The sequence below is a fragment of the Rhincodon typus genome, chromosome 10 (genome assembly GCF_021869965.1).
Source record: "Rhincodon typus isolate 14 chromosome 10, sRhiTyp1.1, whole genome shotgun sequence".
Classification (NCBI taxonomy): Eukaryota; Metazoa; Chordata; class Chondrichthyes; order Orectolobiformes; family Rhincodontidae; genus Rhincodon; species Rhincodon typus.
The window spans coordinates 78372358-78391728 of NC_063341.1; the positions used below are offsets into that span (position 1 = coordinate 78372358).

The following is a 19371-nucleotide window of genomic DNA, read 5'->3' on the forward strand; positions in this document are numbered from 1 at the left end:
CACCCTTATCTGCTTTCCAGAGGGACCACTCTCTCCGTGACTCCCTTGTCCGCTCCACACTCCCCTCCAGCCCCACCACACCCGGCACTTTTCCCTGCAACCGCAGGAAGTGCTACACCTGCCCCCATACCTCCTCCCTCACCCCCATCCCAGGCCCCAAGAAGACTTTCCACATCAAGCAGATGTTCACCTGCACATCTGCCAATGTGGTATACTGCATCCGCTGTACCCGGTGTGGCTTCCTCTACATCGGGGAAACCAAGCGGAGACTCGGGGACCGCTTTGCAGAACACCTACGCTCGGTTCGCAATAAACAACTGCACCTCCCAGTCGCGAACCATTTCAACTCCCCCTCCCATTCCTCAGACGACATGTCCATCCTGGGCCTCCTGCAGTGCCACAACGATGCCACCCGAAGGTTGCAGGAACAGCAACTCATATTCCGCTTGGGAACCCTGCAGCCCAATGGTATCAATGTGGATTTCACAAGTTTCAAAATCTCCCCTCCCCCTACCGCATCCCAAAACCAGTCCAGCTCGTCCCTGCCTCCCTAACCTGTTCTTCCTCCCACCTATCCCCTCCTCCCACCTCAAGCCGCACCTCCATCTCCTACCGACCAACCTCATCCCGCCCCCTTGACCTGTCCGTCCTCCCTGGACTGACCTATCCCCTTCCTAACTCCCCACCTACACTCACCTTTACTGGCCCCATCCCCGCCTCTTCGACCTGTTTGTTTCCTCTCCCCCTATCCTCTCCTCTATCCATCTTCTATCCGCCTCCCACTCTCTCGCTATTTATTTCAGAACCCCCTTCCCCTCTCCCTTTTCTGATGAAGGGTCTAGGCCCGAAACGTCAGCCTCTCTGCTCCTATGATGCTGCTTGGCCTGCTGTGTTCATCCAGCCCTGCACCTTGTTGTCTTAGATAATATCCAGGCTTGGGCTGACAAATAGCAAGTCACACTCACTCCACATAAATGTCAGGCTATCCGCATCACCAATCTAACTACCGCCCCTTGATATTTAGTGAATCCCCCACTATCAACATCCTGGGGGTTACCATTGGCCAGAAACTCAACTGGACTCACCACATTAACACAGCGGCTACAAAAGCAGGTCAGAAGCTGGGAATACTGCGGCAAGTAACTCACCTCCTGACTCCTCAAAGCCTGTCCACCATCTACAAGGCACAAGTCAGGAGTGTGATGGAATACTCCCCACTTACCTGGATGAGTGCAGCCCCAACAACACTCAAGAAGCTTGACACCTTCCAGGACAAAGCAGCCCCCGCTTGATTGGCACCACATCCACAAACATTCACTCCCTCCAGCACCAACGCTCAGTAACAGCAGTGTGTACTATCTACAAGATGCACTGCAGAAATTCACCAAAGATCCTCAGACAGCACCTTTCAAACCCACGACCACTTCCATCCAGGACAAGGGCAGCAGATACCCTACCTCCTGCAAGTTCCTCTCCGAACCACTCACCATCCTGACTTGGAAATATATCGCTATTCCTTCACTCTCATAGAACAGAGAATAATACAGCACAGGAATGGACCCTTCGGCCCTCCAAGCCTGCGCCGACACAATCCTATAAACTTCTATTAGGTCACCCCTCAACCTCTAGTGTTATAGAGAAAACAACCCAGCCTATCCAACCATTCTTCATAGCTAAAATCCCTCATACCAGGCAATATCCTGGTAAACCTTTACTGTACCCTCTCCAAAGCATCCACATCCTTCTGGTGATGTGCTGACTAGAACTGTGCACATTATTCCAAGTGTGGCCTAACTAAAGTGCTATAAAGCCACAGCATAACTTGCTTGTCCTTATACTCAACGCCCCTTCCAATGAAGGCAAGCATGCCATAGGCCTTTTTTACTACCTTATCTCCCCTGCGTGGCACCCTCAGTGATCTGTGGACCTACACACCCAGATCCGTCTGCATATCAGTACTCCTAAGGGTTCTGCCATTCACTGTATAATTTCCACCTGTACTTGACCTTTCAATATGCATCACTTCACCTTTATCTGGATTAAACTCCATTTATCATTTTGCTGCCCATTCTTCCAACTGATCTATATCCTGCTGTATCCTCGAAAAATCCTCCTCACTATCCACAACTCCACCAATCTCTGTATCATCTGCAAACTTACTAATTAGACCACTTACAGTTTCCTCCAAATTATTTGTGTAGATCATGAACAGCAGTGGTCCCAGCACTGATCCCTGTGGAACACCACTAGTCGCAAAGCATTTCGAAAAGCATCTTTCCTCGGCTATCCTCTTTCTCCTATGACTGAACTAGTTCTGCATCCATCTTGCCAGCTCATCCTGACACCATGTGACTTCACCTTCTGTACCAGTCACGAGGGACCTTGTCAAAGACTTCACTTAAGTCTATGCAGACAACATCAACCACTTTTCCTTCATCAATAATCTTCATCACCTCCTCAAAAAACTCAATCAAGTTAGTAAGGCATGACCTCCCCCGCACAAAACCATGCTGTCTATCACTAATAAGTCCATTTGCCTCTAAATGCATACAGATCTTGCCCCTGAGTACCTTTTCCAATAATTTTGCTACCACCCATGTGAGACTCACAGGTCTGTAATTTCCAGGATTATCCCACTTACCCTTTTTGAACAATGGGACTACATTGGCTATTCTCCAGTCCTCTGGGACCTCACCTGTGGTCAAAGAGGATCCAAAGATGTCTGTCAATGCCCCAGCAATTTGTTCTCTTGCCTCCCTCAATATTCTGGGATAGGTCCCATCAGAATCCAGGGACTTATCTACCTTAATACTTTTTAAGGCGCACAACATCTGTTCCTTTTTAATAGCAACTTGACTTAGAAACTTGACACTCCCTCTGAGATCATCCTCCACCAAATCCTTCTCTTTGGTGAATACTGACACAAAGTATTCGTTTAGGATCTCATCTACATCTTCTGGCTCCACACAGGGATTCCCTCCTTTGTCCCTGAGTGGGCCAACCCTTTCCCTGGTTACCTTCTTCCTTTTTATATATGTATAAAAAGCCTTAGGGTTCTCCTTAATCCTGTTTGCTAACAGCTTTTCATGACCCCTTTTTGCCCTTCTAATTCCTTGTTTATGTTCTTTCCTGGGTCAAAATCTTGGAATTCTCTCCCTAATTGCTTACAGCACATGGACCACAGCAATTCAAGAAGGCAGCTCACCACCACCTTCTCAAGGGGCAACTAGGGACAGACAATAAATGCTGGCCCAGGCAATGATGCACACATCTCATAAATGAATAAAAATATTTTGAATTCAATAAATATCTGGAATTAAGTTCTAATAATAACCATGAAGTCATTGTCAATTGTTGAGGGGAGAAACCCATCGGGTTCACTAATGTCCTTCTGGGAAGGAAACTGCCATCCTTACCTGGTCTGGCCTACATGCGACAACAGACCCACAGCAATGTGGTTGGCTCTTAACTTCCCTCTGGGCAATTAGGGATGGGCAATAAATGCTGGCCTAGGCAGCAACAGCCGCATCCCATCAATGGATAAAAAGAAAATCCAGTTTTGAAATTATTAACGTACACCACACCACGCCCCCCACCCCACCTATTACTCCCGATAGCCAGCCTCAGTGCCTATTCAAGGAGAGGTATTGGGATTTCCATTGTTCTTGTTGTGAGAATATGCCTCCTGACATTACCTCCTGAATGGCCTGAGTCAGATCGGAATACTCTGTCCCTCTGTCCGTATCAACCCTGCCACTCACAGAGGAGACAGGTTCTCTCTCCTGACTCTATCAAATGCTTCATCATCCTAAACACTTTCAATTCGATCATGCCTTCATCCTCCACATTGAACAGTTAAAGGGATCAGCAAGAAAATAACAGTTAAAGGGATAGACAGTACTGTGTAAGATGGGAAACTTTATTTCCCTAAGCCACTTACCCTGAGGCCAGGAAATCCAGGTTGACCAATTCCGCCGACCAATCCCTGCAAATATTGAGTTCCATGTTAATTTCGCACACTGACAACTGGTTACTCTCATTGGACGAACATTAGTCAAGTTCAAACACATAGGAGCTGTCGATAAACAGGGGAGCTTTGAAACAATTGAGGAGGCCCCTGTATAACTCGGTTTGCCTACAAACGCACTCCATGTGAAAACAACCCAAATTAACGCACAGTGCTGCAGCAAATATATGTCAAATGTCTTCATTTTTCTATTTGTTCACATCCTACAATAGTCTGGCATCCTGCACTGATAGTCATTGAGCAAAATGTTTTGGAGCAGAACAGCGAAGCAGACTTAATGGGCCAAATGGCCTAATTCTCCTCCTACATCATGTAGAGTTAGACCCAGGAAAGCTCAGAAATCTTTTTCTGCTGAACGACCTGTCTTCCAAGGAGTCTGCTGTGTCAGCAATGAAGTTAAACCTGGTTCTGTGTTGACAGTGCAAAATCTCAGAGCATCCTTGTGTGGAATAAACTTCCAGAAAAAGTGATGGGTGCGGGCACATTTACAACGTTTAAAAGACATTTGGAAAGGTACATGAGTAGGAAAGGTTTGGAGGGAAATGGGTGAAGCACAGACAGGTGGGACTAGTTGGGTTCGGGATTATGGTTGGCATGGACTGGTTGGACCGAAGGGTCCGTTTCTATGCTGTACGACTCTATGACTAAATAGGTGGGTGAGCGAGTGGACATTGATCTTCAGGGTCTTCGGGAAATAATCTTTCTTTTCTTTCCATTGATCCATTTGACCCACTTTCCTTGCCTCACGCCTCAAAAATGCCACAGGTTATCCAGGTGGATTCGACCACCTCTTCCTCAATGGGTCGGTGTCTCAACTTTTCACAAAATGACACAATTTCTTAGACTTTCCCGTCATGAGGAGTGGCAGGTTTTTGGTGCCATCCATATTGGTGAAGACTACTGCAGCAACAAGTTCCTCCCTTCACTCTCCCCATCACACGTTTCATCTCTAAACATTAAACGGTAGTCTGGGAAACAATGGTCTGGTTCATGCAAGGCTGTCACTTTCAGACAAGGTCAGAAATCACATAACACCAGGAAATAGCCCAACAGGTTTATTTGAAATCACAAGCTTCCGGATTGCTGCCTTTATCACCTGATGAAGGAGCACTGCTCCAAAATCTCGTGATTTCAAATAAACCTGTTGGACTATAACCTGGTGTCAGGTGATTTCTGACCTTGTCCACCCCAGTGCAACACCGGCACCTCCACATCATCACCTTTAGAAGTACTGAGTGGACAATCCTCTAGGTTTTATAGTAATTTGGGAGGCCATGTACAGCAAACAGATCAATATATCTGGAATGATGATCATTTTGTTTATTTACCTCTGGATTTCTCCAAAAAGAATTAGCTGTAAACAAGTGGAGGTGAATATAAATATTTGGGACCTGAGGAGGTGAAGATCTGACACTTTACATTCTATCTTTAAGACAGAAAATGTTTCAAGCCATCTCTGTGCTTTGTCTATGGAGAATAGCATAGTGTTCTTTCTAGAATTAAAATTCATTGATATATCATAGAATCCCTACAGTGTGGAAACAGGCCATGTGGCCTAACAAGTCTGCACTGCCCCTCCAAAGAGCATCCCACTCAGACCCATTCCCCTTCCCCTGATTTCCCCATGTCTAACCCAAACATCCCTGGGCACTATAGCATGGCCAATCCACCTACACTACACATCTTTGGACTGTGGGAGGAAACCCACGCAGACATGGAGAGAATGTACAAACTCCACATAGACAGTTACCCGAGGGTGGACTCAAACCCAGGTCCCTGGTGCTGTGAGGCAGCAGTGCTAACCACTGTGCCACCGTGCCAACCAGTGCATGATATACCTAGAAAACTGATCTCTTGCTAGGAATGGCTACAAGCAACAGACAGACAGTTAACCTTTCATTGAACATTTCTCCTTTAACTTTTATGGTGATGTTTTTAAAAAATAAAATGCCTTCATATAAACAGACAGCATAGTATAGCTTTCAGAGAGGGAAGATTTATCCAAAGCATCTTTTAAAAAAAGTAATGAGAATGAAGCAACTGATTTTACGTTCAATGCAAATTCTGTCCCCAGTTTTACACCAAGCAGCATAACTGCAGAAAATTCACACATTGCTGGGTCAGAGTCATCGTAAACAGCTGAAAGACTTTCTGAGGCAGGTTTTGACAGAAGAGGAAATTGTGGGGTAACGTATTAATGCTCCCCCCAATCTTTGGGGTATTTGCCTCTGCTGTGATTGTGAGTGCCTGTGGGCATGTGATCACAACAAACTGTACTTCAATGGATGTTTCTAATCTTTATGCAGCTGTCAAAACGGGTTGCCTTTAAGGCAGTAAGTATAATGAACTAGAACGATCGGTGGATATAACTCACTGGGCTGCCATCAGAACCAGGAGGGCCTCTTGCTCCAATAGCACCTGGATATCCCTGTGAAAAGAAAGAATAAACTCAACATCAGCAAGGCCAGTATTGGGAACTATTTCTAGAGGAGAGCAGGGCAGTTGTGTCAAACTCAAATTAGAATCATAGAATCCCTACAATTCAGTAAGCAGGCATTCGGCCCATCAAATCTGCACCAGTCCTCTGGAGAGCATCCCATCTAGACCCACCTCCCTACCCTATCCCTTAAACCCTGCATTTCCCATGGCTAACCAACCTGCACATCCCTGGACACTACAAAATGAAGGAGTAGGACTTCTGAGCACAGGCTCGTCCTCTCCATCAGCAATTCTTTTTGTTTCTTTTTTTTTCTCTCTCTTTACTCCACACAGACAGTTACCCAAGGGTGGAATTGAACCCGGGTCCCTGATGCTGTGAGGCAGCAGTGCTAACCGCTGAGCCGCCCAAAAAAAAAACACCCATCTAGCAGGATTGGGGCTTGAACCCACACAGACACTTATTCATTGGATCTTAAACCCAACAGCTTAACCACTTGGCCATCCTGAATCACAGTTCAAATACTGGCTGTGAATAACTTATTCTTCAAATTACGAAACCTTGCAGAAAGTATAGCAAAGATTCACCACGAATGATCTCAGACTAAAGGCACCTGGTTCATCAATAGGAGGTCTCCTTCTTAAAGATGAAGATTTTTTTTCTATCAGAGGATCTATAATGTCCGGAATTCTTTTATTCCCAGAAAAATAGAGGAGGCGAGGACATTGAATTCTTTCATAGAATCATACAGAGGATGGCCGTCAGCCCATTGAGTCAGCACTGACCCTATTGACATATTAAGGCTGGTTTAGATGAATTTTTGACTGATGGGAGAGTCAAGGGTTTTGGTTGCAGAGAGAAATTTGGCGTCGAGACCTCAACCAGATCAACCTTGATCTTATCAAATGGTGGGGCAGGCTCAAGGGGCCAAGGGGCCTGCTCCAGCTCCTAAGTCCTATGTTCCCACATTCCATAGGAACAGGAGCAGGCCATTCAGCCCCTTGTTCCACCATTCAATGAATTCTTGGCTGGTCTGTGACCTAACTCCATGTGGCCTTAGGCTCATACTCCCAGAAATAAAACCTTTAACCAGCGGGAAAGACGGGCCAGGCCAGAATTCCTTTTTAAGAAAAGAGAATGACCTGTTTGAAATCCTGTAATTATGCAAAGATTTAATAATATTGAAATAGAGGAAATGTTTCCTCCTGTGAGGCCAGGCTGAGGGGATCCAGGAAAAGGGGCTAAGATAATTGTCTGTCATAATTTAACCTAGAGAGGAGAACAGGATGGGCTTCATCATCCAGAGAGTAACGAGGACATAGGACAGGCTCCCACAGGGATTGTCAAGGTGAATATTGTTGATACAATTAAGAGAAGCTGAATAAACACACAAGGAAAAGATGAGGAATATGTTGATAGGGATAACAGAAGACAGGTAGGGACAGGCTGCATAAAGCCAGCAGAGAGCAGATGGGTCAAATGGTCTGTAAGGACTTCAATAAGGCATTCAAAAAGGTTCCTCATGGTAGACTGGTTAGCAACATTAAACCACATGGAATATAGGGAGAACCAGCTATTTGGGTACAGAACTGGCTTGAAGGTAGAAGACAGAAGTTGGTAGTGGAGGTTGCTTTTCAGACTGGAGGCCTGTGGCCAGTGGTGTGTCACAAGCATCAGTGTTGGGTCCACTGCTTTTCGTTATTTATATAAATGATTTGGATTTGAACACAGAACTCTGAGGGAGTGCTACACTATCAGAGGGTCAGTACTGAGGGAATTTCGCACTGTCGGAGGGTCAGTACTGAGGGAGTGTCGCACTGTCGGAGGGTCAGTACTAAGGGAGTGTCGCACTGTCGGAGGGTCAGTACTGAGGGAGTGTCGCACTGTTGGAGGGTCAGTACTGAGGGAGTGCCGCAGTTGGAGGGTCAGTACTGAGGGAGTGCTGCACTGTCAGAGGGTCAGTACTGAGGGAGTGCCGCATTGTCAGAGGGTCACTACTGAGGGAGGGCTGCATAGATGGTTACTAATTTGCAGATGACACCAAAATTGAAGGTGTAGTGGGCAGTGAAGAAGGTTACCTCAGAATAAATGGGACCTTGATCAGATGGGCCATTTGGCTGAGAATTGGCAGATGGAGATTAATTTAGATAAATGTGAGGTGCTCTATTTCAGAAAGGCAGATCAGAGCAGGACTTATACACTCAATGGTAAGGTTTTGGGGAGTGTTGCTGAACAAACGGACCTGGGAGTGCAGGTTCATAGCTCCTTGAATGTGGAGTCGCAGGTAGATAGGATAGTGAAGAAGGTGTTTGGTATGCTTCCCTAATTTGTTAGTGCATTGTGTATAGGCAATGGGAGGTAATGTTGTGGTCATACAGGATATTGGTTCGGCCATTTTTTGAATGTTGCATTCAATTCTGGTCTCTTGCTAAAGGAAAGATGTTGTGAAACTTGAAAGGATTCAGAAAGGATTTACAAGGATGTTGTCGGTGTTAGAGGCTTTGAGCGAGAGAGTGAGGCTGAATATACTGGGGCTATTTTCCCTGGAGCGTCGGAGGCAGAGGGGTGACCTTATACTGTTATATAAAATCATGAGGGGAATGGATTGGGTAAATAGGCAAGGTCTTTTCCCCAGAGTGGGGGAGTCCAAAACTAGAGGGCCACATGATAAAGGTGAGAAGGAAAAGATTTAATAGGGACCTAAGGGGCAACTTTTTCACACAGAGGGTGATGCGTGTATGGAATGAGCTGCCAGGGGAAGTGGTGGAGGCTGGTACAATTACAACATTTAAAAGGCATCTGGATGGGTGGATGAATACGAAGGGTTCAGGAGGAGACAGGCCAAATGCTGGCAAATGGGGCTAGATTTATTTAGGATATCTGGTCAGCGTGGACGATTTGAAGTGAAGGGTCTGTTTCTGTGCTGTACATCTCGATGACTCTAATTCGGTGTAAATGAATGGCCTATAACTTGTGTGGAAAACCAGATAACATGTAATAAAAAAACAGGCTGTATAAACATCACACAGACACTCAGAACAATGATAGTTACTGTTGATGCAGAAAATTATGCAACAGTCATGCAGCACTGACCCTCTGACAGTGTGGCACTCCCTCATACTGACCCTCCGACAATGCAGCAGTCCCTCAATAGTGACCCTCCGACAGTGCGGCACTCCCTCAGTACTGACCCTCCGACAGTGTGGCACTCCCTCAGTACTGACCTTCTGACAGTGCGGCACTCCCTCAGTACTGACCCTCCGACAGTGTGGCACTCCCTCAGTACTGACCCTCCGACAGTGCGGCACTCCCTCAGTACTGACCTTCTGACAGTGCGGCACTCCCTCAGTACTGACCCTCTGACAGTGCGGCACTCCCTCAGTACTGACCCTCCGACAGTGCGGCACTCCCTCAGTACTGACCCTCTGACCGTGCGGCACTCCCTCAGTCCTGACCCTCTGACAGTGCGGCACTCCCTCAGTACTGATCCTCTGACAGTTTGGCACTCCCTCAGTACTGACCCTCCGACAGTGCGGCACTCCCTCAGTACTGACCCTCTGACAGTGCGGCACTCCCTCAGTACTGACCCTCTCCATGAGTTGGCATAGTGACCTCAGTGGTTAGCAATGCTGCCTCAGTGCCAGGGAGCCAGTTTCGATTCCTCAATCTGGTCTTAGTGAAGTTTGCACATTCTCCCTATAACTGCATGGGTTTCCTTCCTCAGTCCTAAGATGTGCAGGTTACATAGATTGGCCGTGCTAAATTGTCTACAGTTTCTGTGGATGTGCAGGCTCGGTGGGTTCGCCATGGAAAATGCAGGGTTACGGGGTAGGTCTGGGTGGGATATGCTTTGGAGGGTCGGTGTGAACCCCATGGGCTGAATGGCCTGTTTCGACACTGTAGGGATTTTCTGATCCTATGTGGACTGACCCTCTGACAGTACAGCTCCCTGTCAAACTTTATTCAATGCTCAAATCGCTCTAGTGGGTCAATTCCGAGGAAGGGTCACTGGACCCAAAGCGTTAACTCTGATTTCTCCCCACGGATGCTGTCAGACCTGCTGAGCTTTTCCAGAAATTTCCATTTTTGCTTCCCTCAAGTGACACTTGATCCCGCCAGAACATAAATAACAATCACCTAATGGTTGCAAATGGAAGGAGTCCATTCGGCCCATCATGTCTACACTATGTCCTTGTTCTTGATCTTTTCACCAATTGGGAATAGATCTCCCAATCTAATCTGCTCTGATCCATCATGACATCAGGCATGTCAATGGAATCAAACATCACATCACCTGACTATTAACATCAAATTTATCAATATAACGTAAAAATGCATCTTTCTGATTGGGAGAATCCAGTTTTCAAATGTAACCCTGTCACTGATTGGAATCCTGACTGTATCAGAATAGTGAAAGCAAATAAGGAAGGATCTGATGCCTCCTTGTGGCTCATTGGACACAAGCAGCTTAATCCCGGAGCAATGAGACTGCAATATGGATGGCAGATCCCAGTTTGTAACCTGCCTCATCGAGGTGTCACCAAATTATTGAAGTGCTTTTCATTTTTCTTCAGTTTGTCAATTTATCAAAACAAGTGGCATCAATGCTGAGCAACTGAAACTGTTTCTCATTTCAGCTCATGTTTCCCACAGAGGAGGGCAAGACAGGATGGCCAATGTGCCAGAAGAAGGACTTGCATTTATATAGCAACTTCTGTGTCCCAAAGCACTTTATCATCAATTAAATGTTATGACTTTGCTCAATCCATACTAATACACCACTCCTTCATCAGCTTGGGCTCTAAGCTCTGGAATTCCCTGCCTAGTCCTTTCCATCTGTCCTTATTTATGCAGATACTCCATGTGTGGCTCGGTGTATTCCAGCTGGTATGGCATCTGTGGTGCACTTTGAAATGTTTCTCTACATCGCGAGCACAATGACATGCAAGTGGTTGTGGTCATGTACAAACGATAACAGCCAATTTGTACAAAGAAAACTCTCACAACCATATCACCTATTTGCAAGAGTGATTGAGGGATTAACATGGGACATTCAGTTTAATCTGAAATTTTTTTTATTTCTGATGTCTTCTCCAAGACTATTCCATATTTATTGAACTTTACCTCAACCTCACATTTTGTGAGTGCACAACGTTATCTCCAAAGTTCTCATCGTTGTGAATATTTCAGACTCATTTTAATGGCAACCCCAAACAACAGAAACACAGAACTAAGGAACAGGAGGAGGCCATTCGGCCCCTCAAGCCTTTCCACTATTCAATATGATCATAGCTAATCATCCAACTCAGTCCCCTGTTCGTGCTTTCTTGCCATACCCTTTGATCTCTTCAATCCTAACAACTATATCTACATCTTTATTAGAGTCATAGGCTAATACAGCTGGAAACAGGCCCTTCAGCCCAAACTGGTCCACGCTAGCCATGGTGCCCACTGAGCTAGTTCAAATTGCCTGCATTTGGTCCATATTCCTCTCAACCCTTCCCATCAATATGTTGCTATTGTACCTGCCTCAACCCCTTTTCTCTGGCAGCCCATTCCATATAGCACCACTCTCTGCATGAAGAAGTCGCCCCTCATGTCCTTCTGAAATCTTTCCCCTCTCACCTTAAACCTATGCCCTCTAGTTTTCAACTCACCATTGCTGGGAAAAAGATGATATACATTCATCCTATCTATGCCCATCATGATTTTATACACCTCAATAAGGTCACCCTGTACACAATACTCATAGAGCGGCCTCACCAACGACTTATACGACTGTAACATAACGTCCCAACTCCTATACTCAATGCCTTGACCGATCAAGGCCAGCATGCTAAATGTCTTCTTCACCACCCTATCTAACTGTGACACCGCTTTCAACAAACTATGTACTTGTATTCCGAGGTCGCTCTGTTCCACAACAGTCCTCAGGACCTTACCATTTACTGTATAAGTCCTACCTTGGTTTTGACTTTCCAAAGTGCAATACCTCACACTTACCTGTTTTGAATTACATTTGCCAGTGCTCACCCCACTTCCCCATCTGATCAAGATCCCTCTGTAATTTTTGACAACCTTTTTCGCTATCAACAATAACAACCAATTTTGTATCATCCACAAACTTACTAATCAGGCCTTGTACATCCACATCCAGATCATTTGTGTAAATAACAACTAACAAAGATCCCAGCACTGACCCCTGTGGCACACCACTAGTCACAGGCCTCCAGTCCGAGAAACAACCTTCAACCATCACCCTCTGCTTCCTACCATCAAGCCAATTTTGAATCCAATTAGCTAGATCTTCCTGGATCCCATGCGACCTAATGTTCATGACTAGCCTGTCATGTGGGACCTTGTCAAAGGTCCTACTAAAGTCCATATAGATAATGTCCATCCATCCTCTTTGTTACCTTTTCGAAAAACTCTAAAAGATTTGTCAGACATGATTTCCCACGCACAACTCCACGCTGACTATCCCTGCTCAGACCTTGACTATCCAAATGTTGGTTGATCCTGTCCCTCAGTATCCTGTCCAATAACTTGCCTACCACTGATGTCAGGCTCACTGGCCTGTAATTCCCTGGTTTGTCTTTGCTACCTTTCTCAAACAATGGAACAACATTAGCCACCCTCCAGTCTTCCGGAACTTCACCAGTGGCTAAAGATGAAGCAAAAATCTCTGCAAGGGCCTCTGCAATTTCTTCCCTAGCCTCCCACAATGTCCGAGGATGGACTTGATCAGGATTTATCCACATTAATGTGCTTTAATAGTGCAAACACCTCCTCTCTGGTAATGTGTATGCAGTCCAAAACATCCCCAATTGTTTCCCTTATTTCCTTAGCGTCCATGATTCTGTCCTCAGTAAACACTTCATTTAATAACTCCCACATCTCCACATGGGCAGCCATGCCGATCTTTAAGGGGACCTATTCTCTCCCTAGCCACCCCCTTACTCTTAATATAGTTTTAGAACCTCTTGAGATTATCGTTAACCTTATCTGCCAGATCCATCTTATACCCTCTTTTTGATCCTCTGATTTCCGTCTTAAGTGTGCTCCTACACTTTTTATAGTCATCTAGGGATTCACTTGAGCCCGATAGCTTAACCCAATGTATGCCTTTTTCTTCTTCCTGATTAGAGCCTCAATATCCCTCGTCAACCAGAGATCCCTAAACCTGCCGGCTTTTTCCTTCACCCAAACAGGGACATACTGTCCTTGGGTTCTTGGTATCACACAAAATCCCATTTGCCAGTCATTCTTTTTCCTTCAAACAGACTCATCCAATTGACCTCTGCGAGATCCTACCTAATGCCCCCAAAAGTAGCCCTGCTCCAGTTCAGCACCTTAACCTATGGACCTTTCCTATCTTTTTCTATAACTATGACCATAACTAAGACAGTTATGGTCAGTGGAGCCAAATTGCTCTCCGACTGACAGTTCAACCACTTGCCCAACCTCATTTCCTGAGAGGACATCCAGTGTTGCGACCTCCAAACACATTTGGACACATTTGACAAATTCCACTCTGTCCAGGCCTTTTACACTGTGGGTGGCCCAGTCAATACGGAGGAAATTAAAATCTCCAACCAATGCTACTCTATTATTCCTGCAATCTTTCACCACATGTGCTCCTCTAGTACCCACTGGCTATTACGGGGTCTAAAATACAGTCCCAACAGAGTGACCATCCTCTTCATGTTTCTAAGTTCTAACCACATGGCCTCATTTGATGACCCCTTCAGAATATCATCTTTCAGCACTGTTGTTTATGCCCCCCCTTATCAAAAGGGCAACTCCCCCTCCTCGCTTATTTGTACTTCTGTCACGCCTGTAGCTTCTGTATCCTGGAACATTGAGCTGCCGGTCCTGCCCTTCTCTCAGCCATGTTTCTGTTATAGATATAATAGCCCAGTCCCCAGAGACAATCCATGCTCTGAGGTCATCTGCCTTACCATTCAGGACTTGTGCGTTGAAATAAATGCACTTTAAACCAAAAGTCTTTTCCCTCCCTTTACTGCGCCCCGGCTATTCTGAATAGTAAACTTGCTCTCGATGGCTAATGTATTTTCCCCGGACTTCTTGATGGCCCCTCTCTTATTCAGAGTCCCACTCCCCTGCCAAACTAGTTTAAACCCTCCCGGGTAACAGTAGCAAATCTCCCCGTGAGTATATTGGATCCCTTCCAATCCAAGTGCAACCCGTTCCTCTTGTAAAGGTCACCTCTACCCCAGAAGAGATCCCAATGATCCAAGAACTGAAAACCCTGTCCCCTACGCCAGCTCCTCAGCTGCACATTCATCTGACCTATCTTTCTATTTTTATCTTTATTAGCGCGTGGAAGTCTTCGATGTTTTCAATGAGTTCCACATATTCGCCACTCTCTGGGTGAAGACATTTCTCCTCATCTCAGTCCTAAATGGCCAATCCCTTATCCCTAAACTGTGACCCTCTGGTTCTGGACTCCATGGTCATCGGGATCATCCTTACTGTATCTAAAAACCGAAGAACTGCGCATGCTGTAAATCAGAAATGAAAGCAGAAGTTGCTGGAAAAGCTCAGCAGGTCTGGCAGCATCTCTGAAGAAAAAATCAGAGTTAACTTTTCGGGTCCAGTGATTCTTCCTGTATCTGCCCTGTCTAGTCCTGTTAGAATTGTACACGTTCCCGGTGTCTCCAGACTCTCCACAAAACAGAAGTTCCTCATTCCTGGTAACATCCTGGTCAAGCTCCTCCACACCCTGTCAAACACCTTGACATCCTTCAAATATGTGGTGTCCAGAACTGGACACAATACTCCAGCTGAGAGTCATGCTGAAATTTGAAGCACAGATCCATGCTGGATCTCCAAGTAAAGCATCCCAGTTAGTCCCAGTGAGTTTCAAAGAAGGGTCACTGGACCCAAAATGCTAGCTCTGCTTTCTCTCTCCCCAGATTTTTTTATTTTCCTTTATTCATTCACAGGATGAGGGTATCACTGGCCAGGCAGCATTTATTGCCCATCCCTAATTGCCCAGTGGGCAATTGAGAATCAACCACATTGCTGTATGTCTGGAGTCACATGTAGGCCAGACCAGTTAAGGATGGCAGATTTCCTTCCTTAAAGGACATTAGTGAACCTGGTGGGTTTTTCCGACAACCAACAATGGATTCATGGTCATTATTCGGTTCTTAATTCCAGATACTTTATTTATTGAACTCAAATTCCACCATCTACCGTGGTGGGATTCGAAACCAGGTCCCCAGAACACTACCTGGGTCTCTGGATTAATAGTCCAGTGATAATACCACTAGGCCATCATCGCCCCACTACCAGAGGCTACCAGACCTGCTGAGTTTCTCATCTGACTTATGTTATTGTTTCAGTCCCAATGCTCCACTCTTTTCCCATAATCCTCCAAGTACATTTCCTCCTTCCACCAGCCTCATTGGCAGTGAATTCCGGGTCATTATCACTCACTGGTCCATAGGTTCTTCCTCACATTCCTCCTGCATCTCTTTCACTAGACCCATAGATCTGTTCCCACTCGATCTTGTACCATTAGCCAATGGGAAGAGTTTCTCCCTGTCAATCCTCACCTAACTTGTCATAATCTTGTATAGCTCTGTCATGTCATCTATATGTTAAAATTTGTTCTTGGTACTTATCTCTAGACCACCCTTCCTGATACAAACGGCGTCGGTGGTGATTGCATTACAATTTGTGGGATCTTGCTGTGTACAAATTGACTGCTGTGCTTCCTACATTACAACAGTGACTGCATTTCATTATTTTTGGAGCCCCAGAGGGTGTCATAAGGTGTTTTTGAAACATGAACCTTGTGTTTATGAAAATAATAGAATTGCAGTCTATTTGGTTCATACGAGAGCTTCCAAAAACTTGGAATTTTAAATGGAACAAGCACGTTTTTGATTGTTTTTTTAATGCACTGTGCTTTTCCTGTTGGAGTTGCAAACAGATTGAAGCATGAGGCAAAACAGGAGCAGTTTAATCATTTCAAGATTCCCACATCCAGAGAAAAGTATATTCCTGTGCTGACTTTGGGAATTACAGAAGGCACAGTGAAAACCCTGAGGTTGTGCCAGCTAAACTTCTGCAGGAAAGTACAGTTTTTCATAGAATTGCAACAGTGCAGAAATAGGCCATTCAGCCATCAATATCACATCAGCCCTCTGAGGAACATCCCACCCAGGCCCACCCCGCCGCAACCCTGCATTTCCTATGGTTAATCTACACATCCCTGGATACAGGACAATCCACCTAGCCTGCACATCTTTGGACTGTGGGAGGAAACCGGAGCACCCGGAGGAAACCCACACAGACACAGGGAGAATGTGCAAACTCCAAACAGGCAATCACCTGAGACTAGAAGCAAACCCAGCTCCCTGGTGCTGTGAGGCAGCAGTACTAACCACTGAGCCACTGTGCCACCCACTGTACAAAGCTGCAATATTTTTGTCAGAACACAAGATTCCGCAGTGAGAACCACAGCCTACGTTTGTTGACATATAGTCTTCTGTGCGCCATTATGGTCTTAATGGTCAGAAAGGACACAGGAGAAGTAGGCTTGGGTTGTTTTCTCTAGACCAGAGAAGACTGAGAGGAACATGATTGAGGTGCACAGGATTATGAGGGGTATGAACAGGGTGAATAGAGACCAGCTGTTCCCCTTGGTTGAGGGTTCAATCACAAGAGGGCATAGTTTTAGGGTAAGGGGCAGGAGATTCAGAGAGGATTTAGGCAAAACCTTTTTCACTCAGCGGGTTCTGGGAATCTGGAATGCACTTTTTGGGAAGGTAGTGGAGGCTTGAAACCTTACAACCTTTAAAAAATATTTGGATGAGCTCTTTAAATATCATAACATTCAAGGATATGGGACAAGTGCAGGACACTGGGACTCACTCTCAGATCAATGCAGCAGTAACTCTAGTTTGATTTGATTTATTATTGTCACATACTGAGATACAGTGAAGCATTCTGTTTTGTGTGCTAACCAGACAAGTCATACCTTACATAAGTATGTCAGTGTAATAGATCAGAATGATGAGTGAATGAATGAATGTTTTATTGCCATTTGTATTTTACAGTGAAAAATAAAGTAAAATGCAGTGAAAACCTTCCACCTTGAGTGGTAGTTATATAGTGCAGACTCGATGGGCTGAAGGGCCTTTTTTGCACTGCATCACTCTGTGAATCCATGACATAGAGGAGGCCACTGAGCCTCTCTTCTTTGTTCCACCATTTGATCAGCTCTTGGTTGATGTGTACCTTAGCTCCCCCTCAATGGCTCAGGTTTATAATCCATGCTGTGCTGACACTTATCGAATTCAATATAACGCTTTGAAATTTTCAACTGACTTCCAGCCTTTTATTTGGAGTGGAGACTGTGGGGGTGGTGGATGGAAGGTGTAGGAGAGTTCCAGATTCCCAGGAATGCTTCCTGTCAGCATCCCTGAACAGCCTGGTGCGGAATTTAAACTATTCCCCCTTGTTCTGGGCACAGCGCCCTCCAAACCCAGTACCACCTGATGAACTATTCACCACCTATTGTACAGAAGGGATTTGCATTTGAGAACTGCTGTTTCCTAGACAGTGAAAGATTGTGAATGATGGTGGGTCACTATCAAAACTGCAACCAATAACTCATTCTCCACACACATAGCACAAATAAATCGTCATCAGCAGCAGTTTATCAAAACTGCACAGCCTACACCTCAGGAACTACTTACATCTGTGAGACTCGTGGTGAATTGAGTCAATATCAGTCCCATATTCAAAGCAGCTACGGATGGAAGACATATGTGACTTTAGGAAGTAGCAAGTTCCTCCTCTGGTAATTATCGTTGTTTCTTCATTTCTAAATAATTGTGGTTTCTTTCTCTTCTTTTATTCTTTCATGGGATGTGGGCATTTGATACCCATACCTAAGTGCCCTCGATCTGAGTGGCTTGCTGGGCCATTTCAGAGAGGGTAAGAGTCGAGGAGGTGGTTGGTGGACGGGTGAGTATGGGAACCCAGTATTAGATGCTATATCGATGGAGGTAATGACCGGGAGGGAGGCCCAATGGTAAAAGATGACGTCAGAGGACTGGCATCTACAGCATTGGTTGGGTCTAGCACTGGCAATGGTGAAGTGGTGGCATAAGGGTTATGGTCTCTCTTTAAAATATATCTTTTTAAAATTATTCTTAAACTATTCAAAATGGCACTGGTATCATGGCGACAATGGAAGGTTTTCACTGCATTTTACTTTATTTTTCACTGTAAAATACAAATGGCAATAAAACATTCATTCATTCACTCATCATTCTGATCTATTACACTGATATACTTATGTAAGGTATGACTTGTCTGGTTAGCACACAAAACAGAATGCTTCACTGTATCTCAGTACGTGACAATAATAAATCAAATCAAACTAGAGTTACTGCTGCATTGATCTGAGATATTAAAGTTACAATGGCTAACATGGTTTCTCTCTGCATGTGCCACCTGACCCAGTATTTATAATATTTTTCATCTTAATTTCAGTTTTCCAGCATCTGTAGGATTTTGATTTTGCTTTGCATCCCTGACTGGTGGGATTTGGACTATATCAACAGAACAGCAATGGATCCAATTTTCCCTCAATCATTTACCTTTTGTGTTGGTATGCAAGGGTTTTTTGCTGGTCGAAATATTATTACAGTGTAGTGATTGGAACCAGGTTGATGTCATTGACTACGAGGTCGATGGTTGGGGTTGTTAACCTGGGCCAATCAGGAAAGTCCTGGCTGATATAACCAGATTAGATCTCCTCAGCTCAGGTGACTGACTCTGAGCTGGCTGGTCACCTCCAGTATATTGTGCACAAGTAAATGAAGGGTGTCTTGGTGATGGGATACTGGCCAGTGCGCAGTTA

The 19371-nt window shown here is 45.2% G+C and overlaps 1 protein-coding gene across 1 annotated transcript in view; it reads right to left on the reverse strand.

Moving 5' to 3' along the window:
- Positions 1 to 19371, reverse strand: part of LOC109937347 (collagen alpha-1(XXIV) chain) — a 180451-nt gene that overhangs the window by 411 nt on the left and 160669 nt on the right. The window contains exons 13-14 of the mRNA XM_048601567.1: positions 6402 to 6455; positions 3941 to 3985 (exon numbers count right to left, since the gene is read on the reverse strand). Of these exons, the coding sequence (XP_048457524.1) occupies positions 3941 to 3985; positions 6402 to 6455 (99 nt within the window). The remainder of the gene's footprint in view (positions 1 to 3940; positions 3986 to 6401; positions 6456 to 19371) is intronic.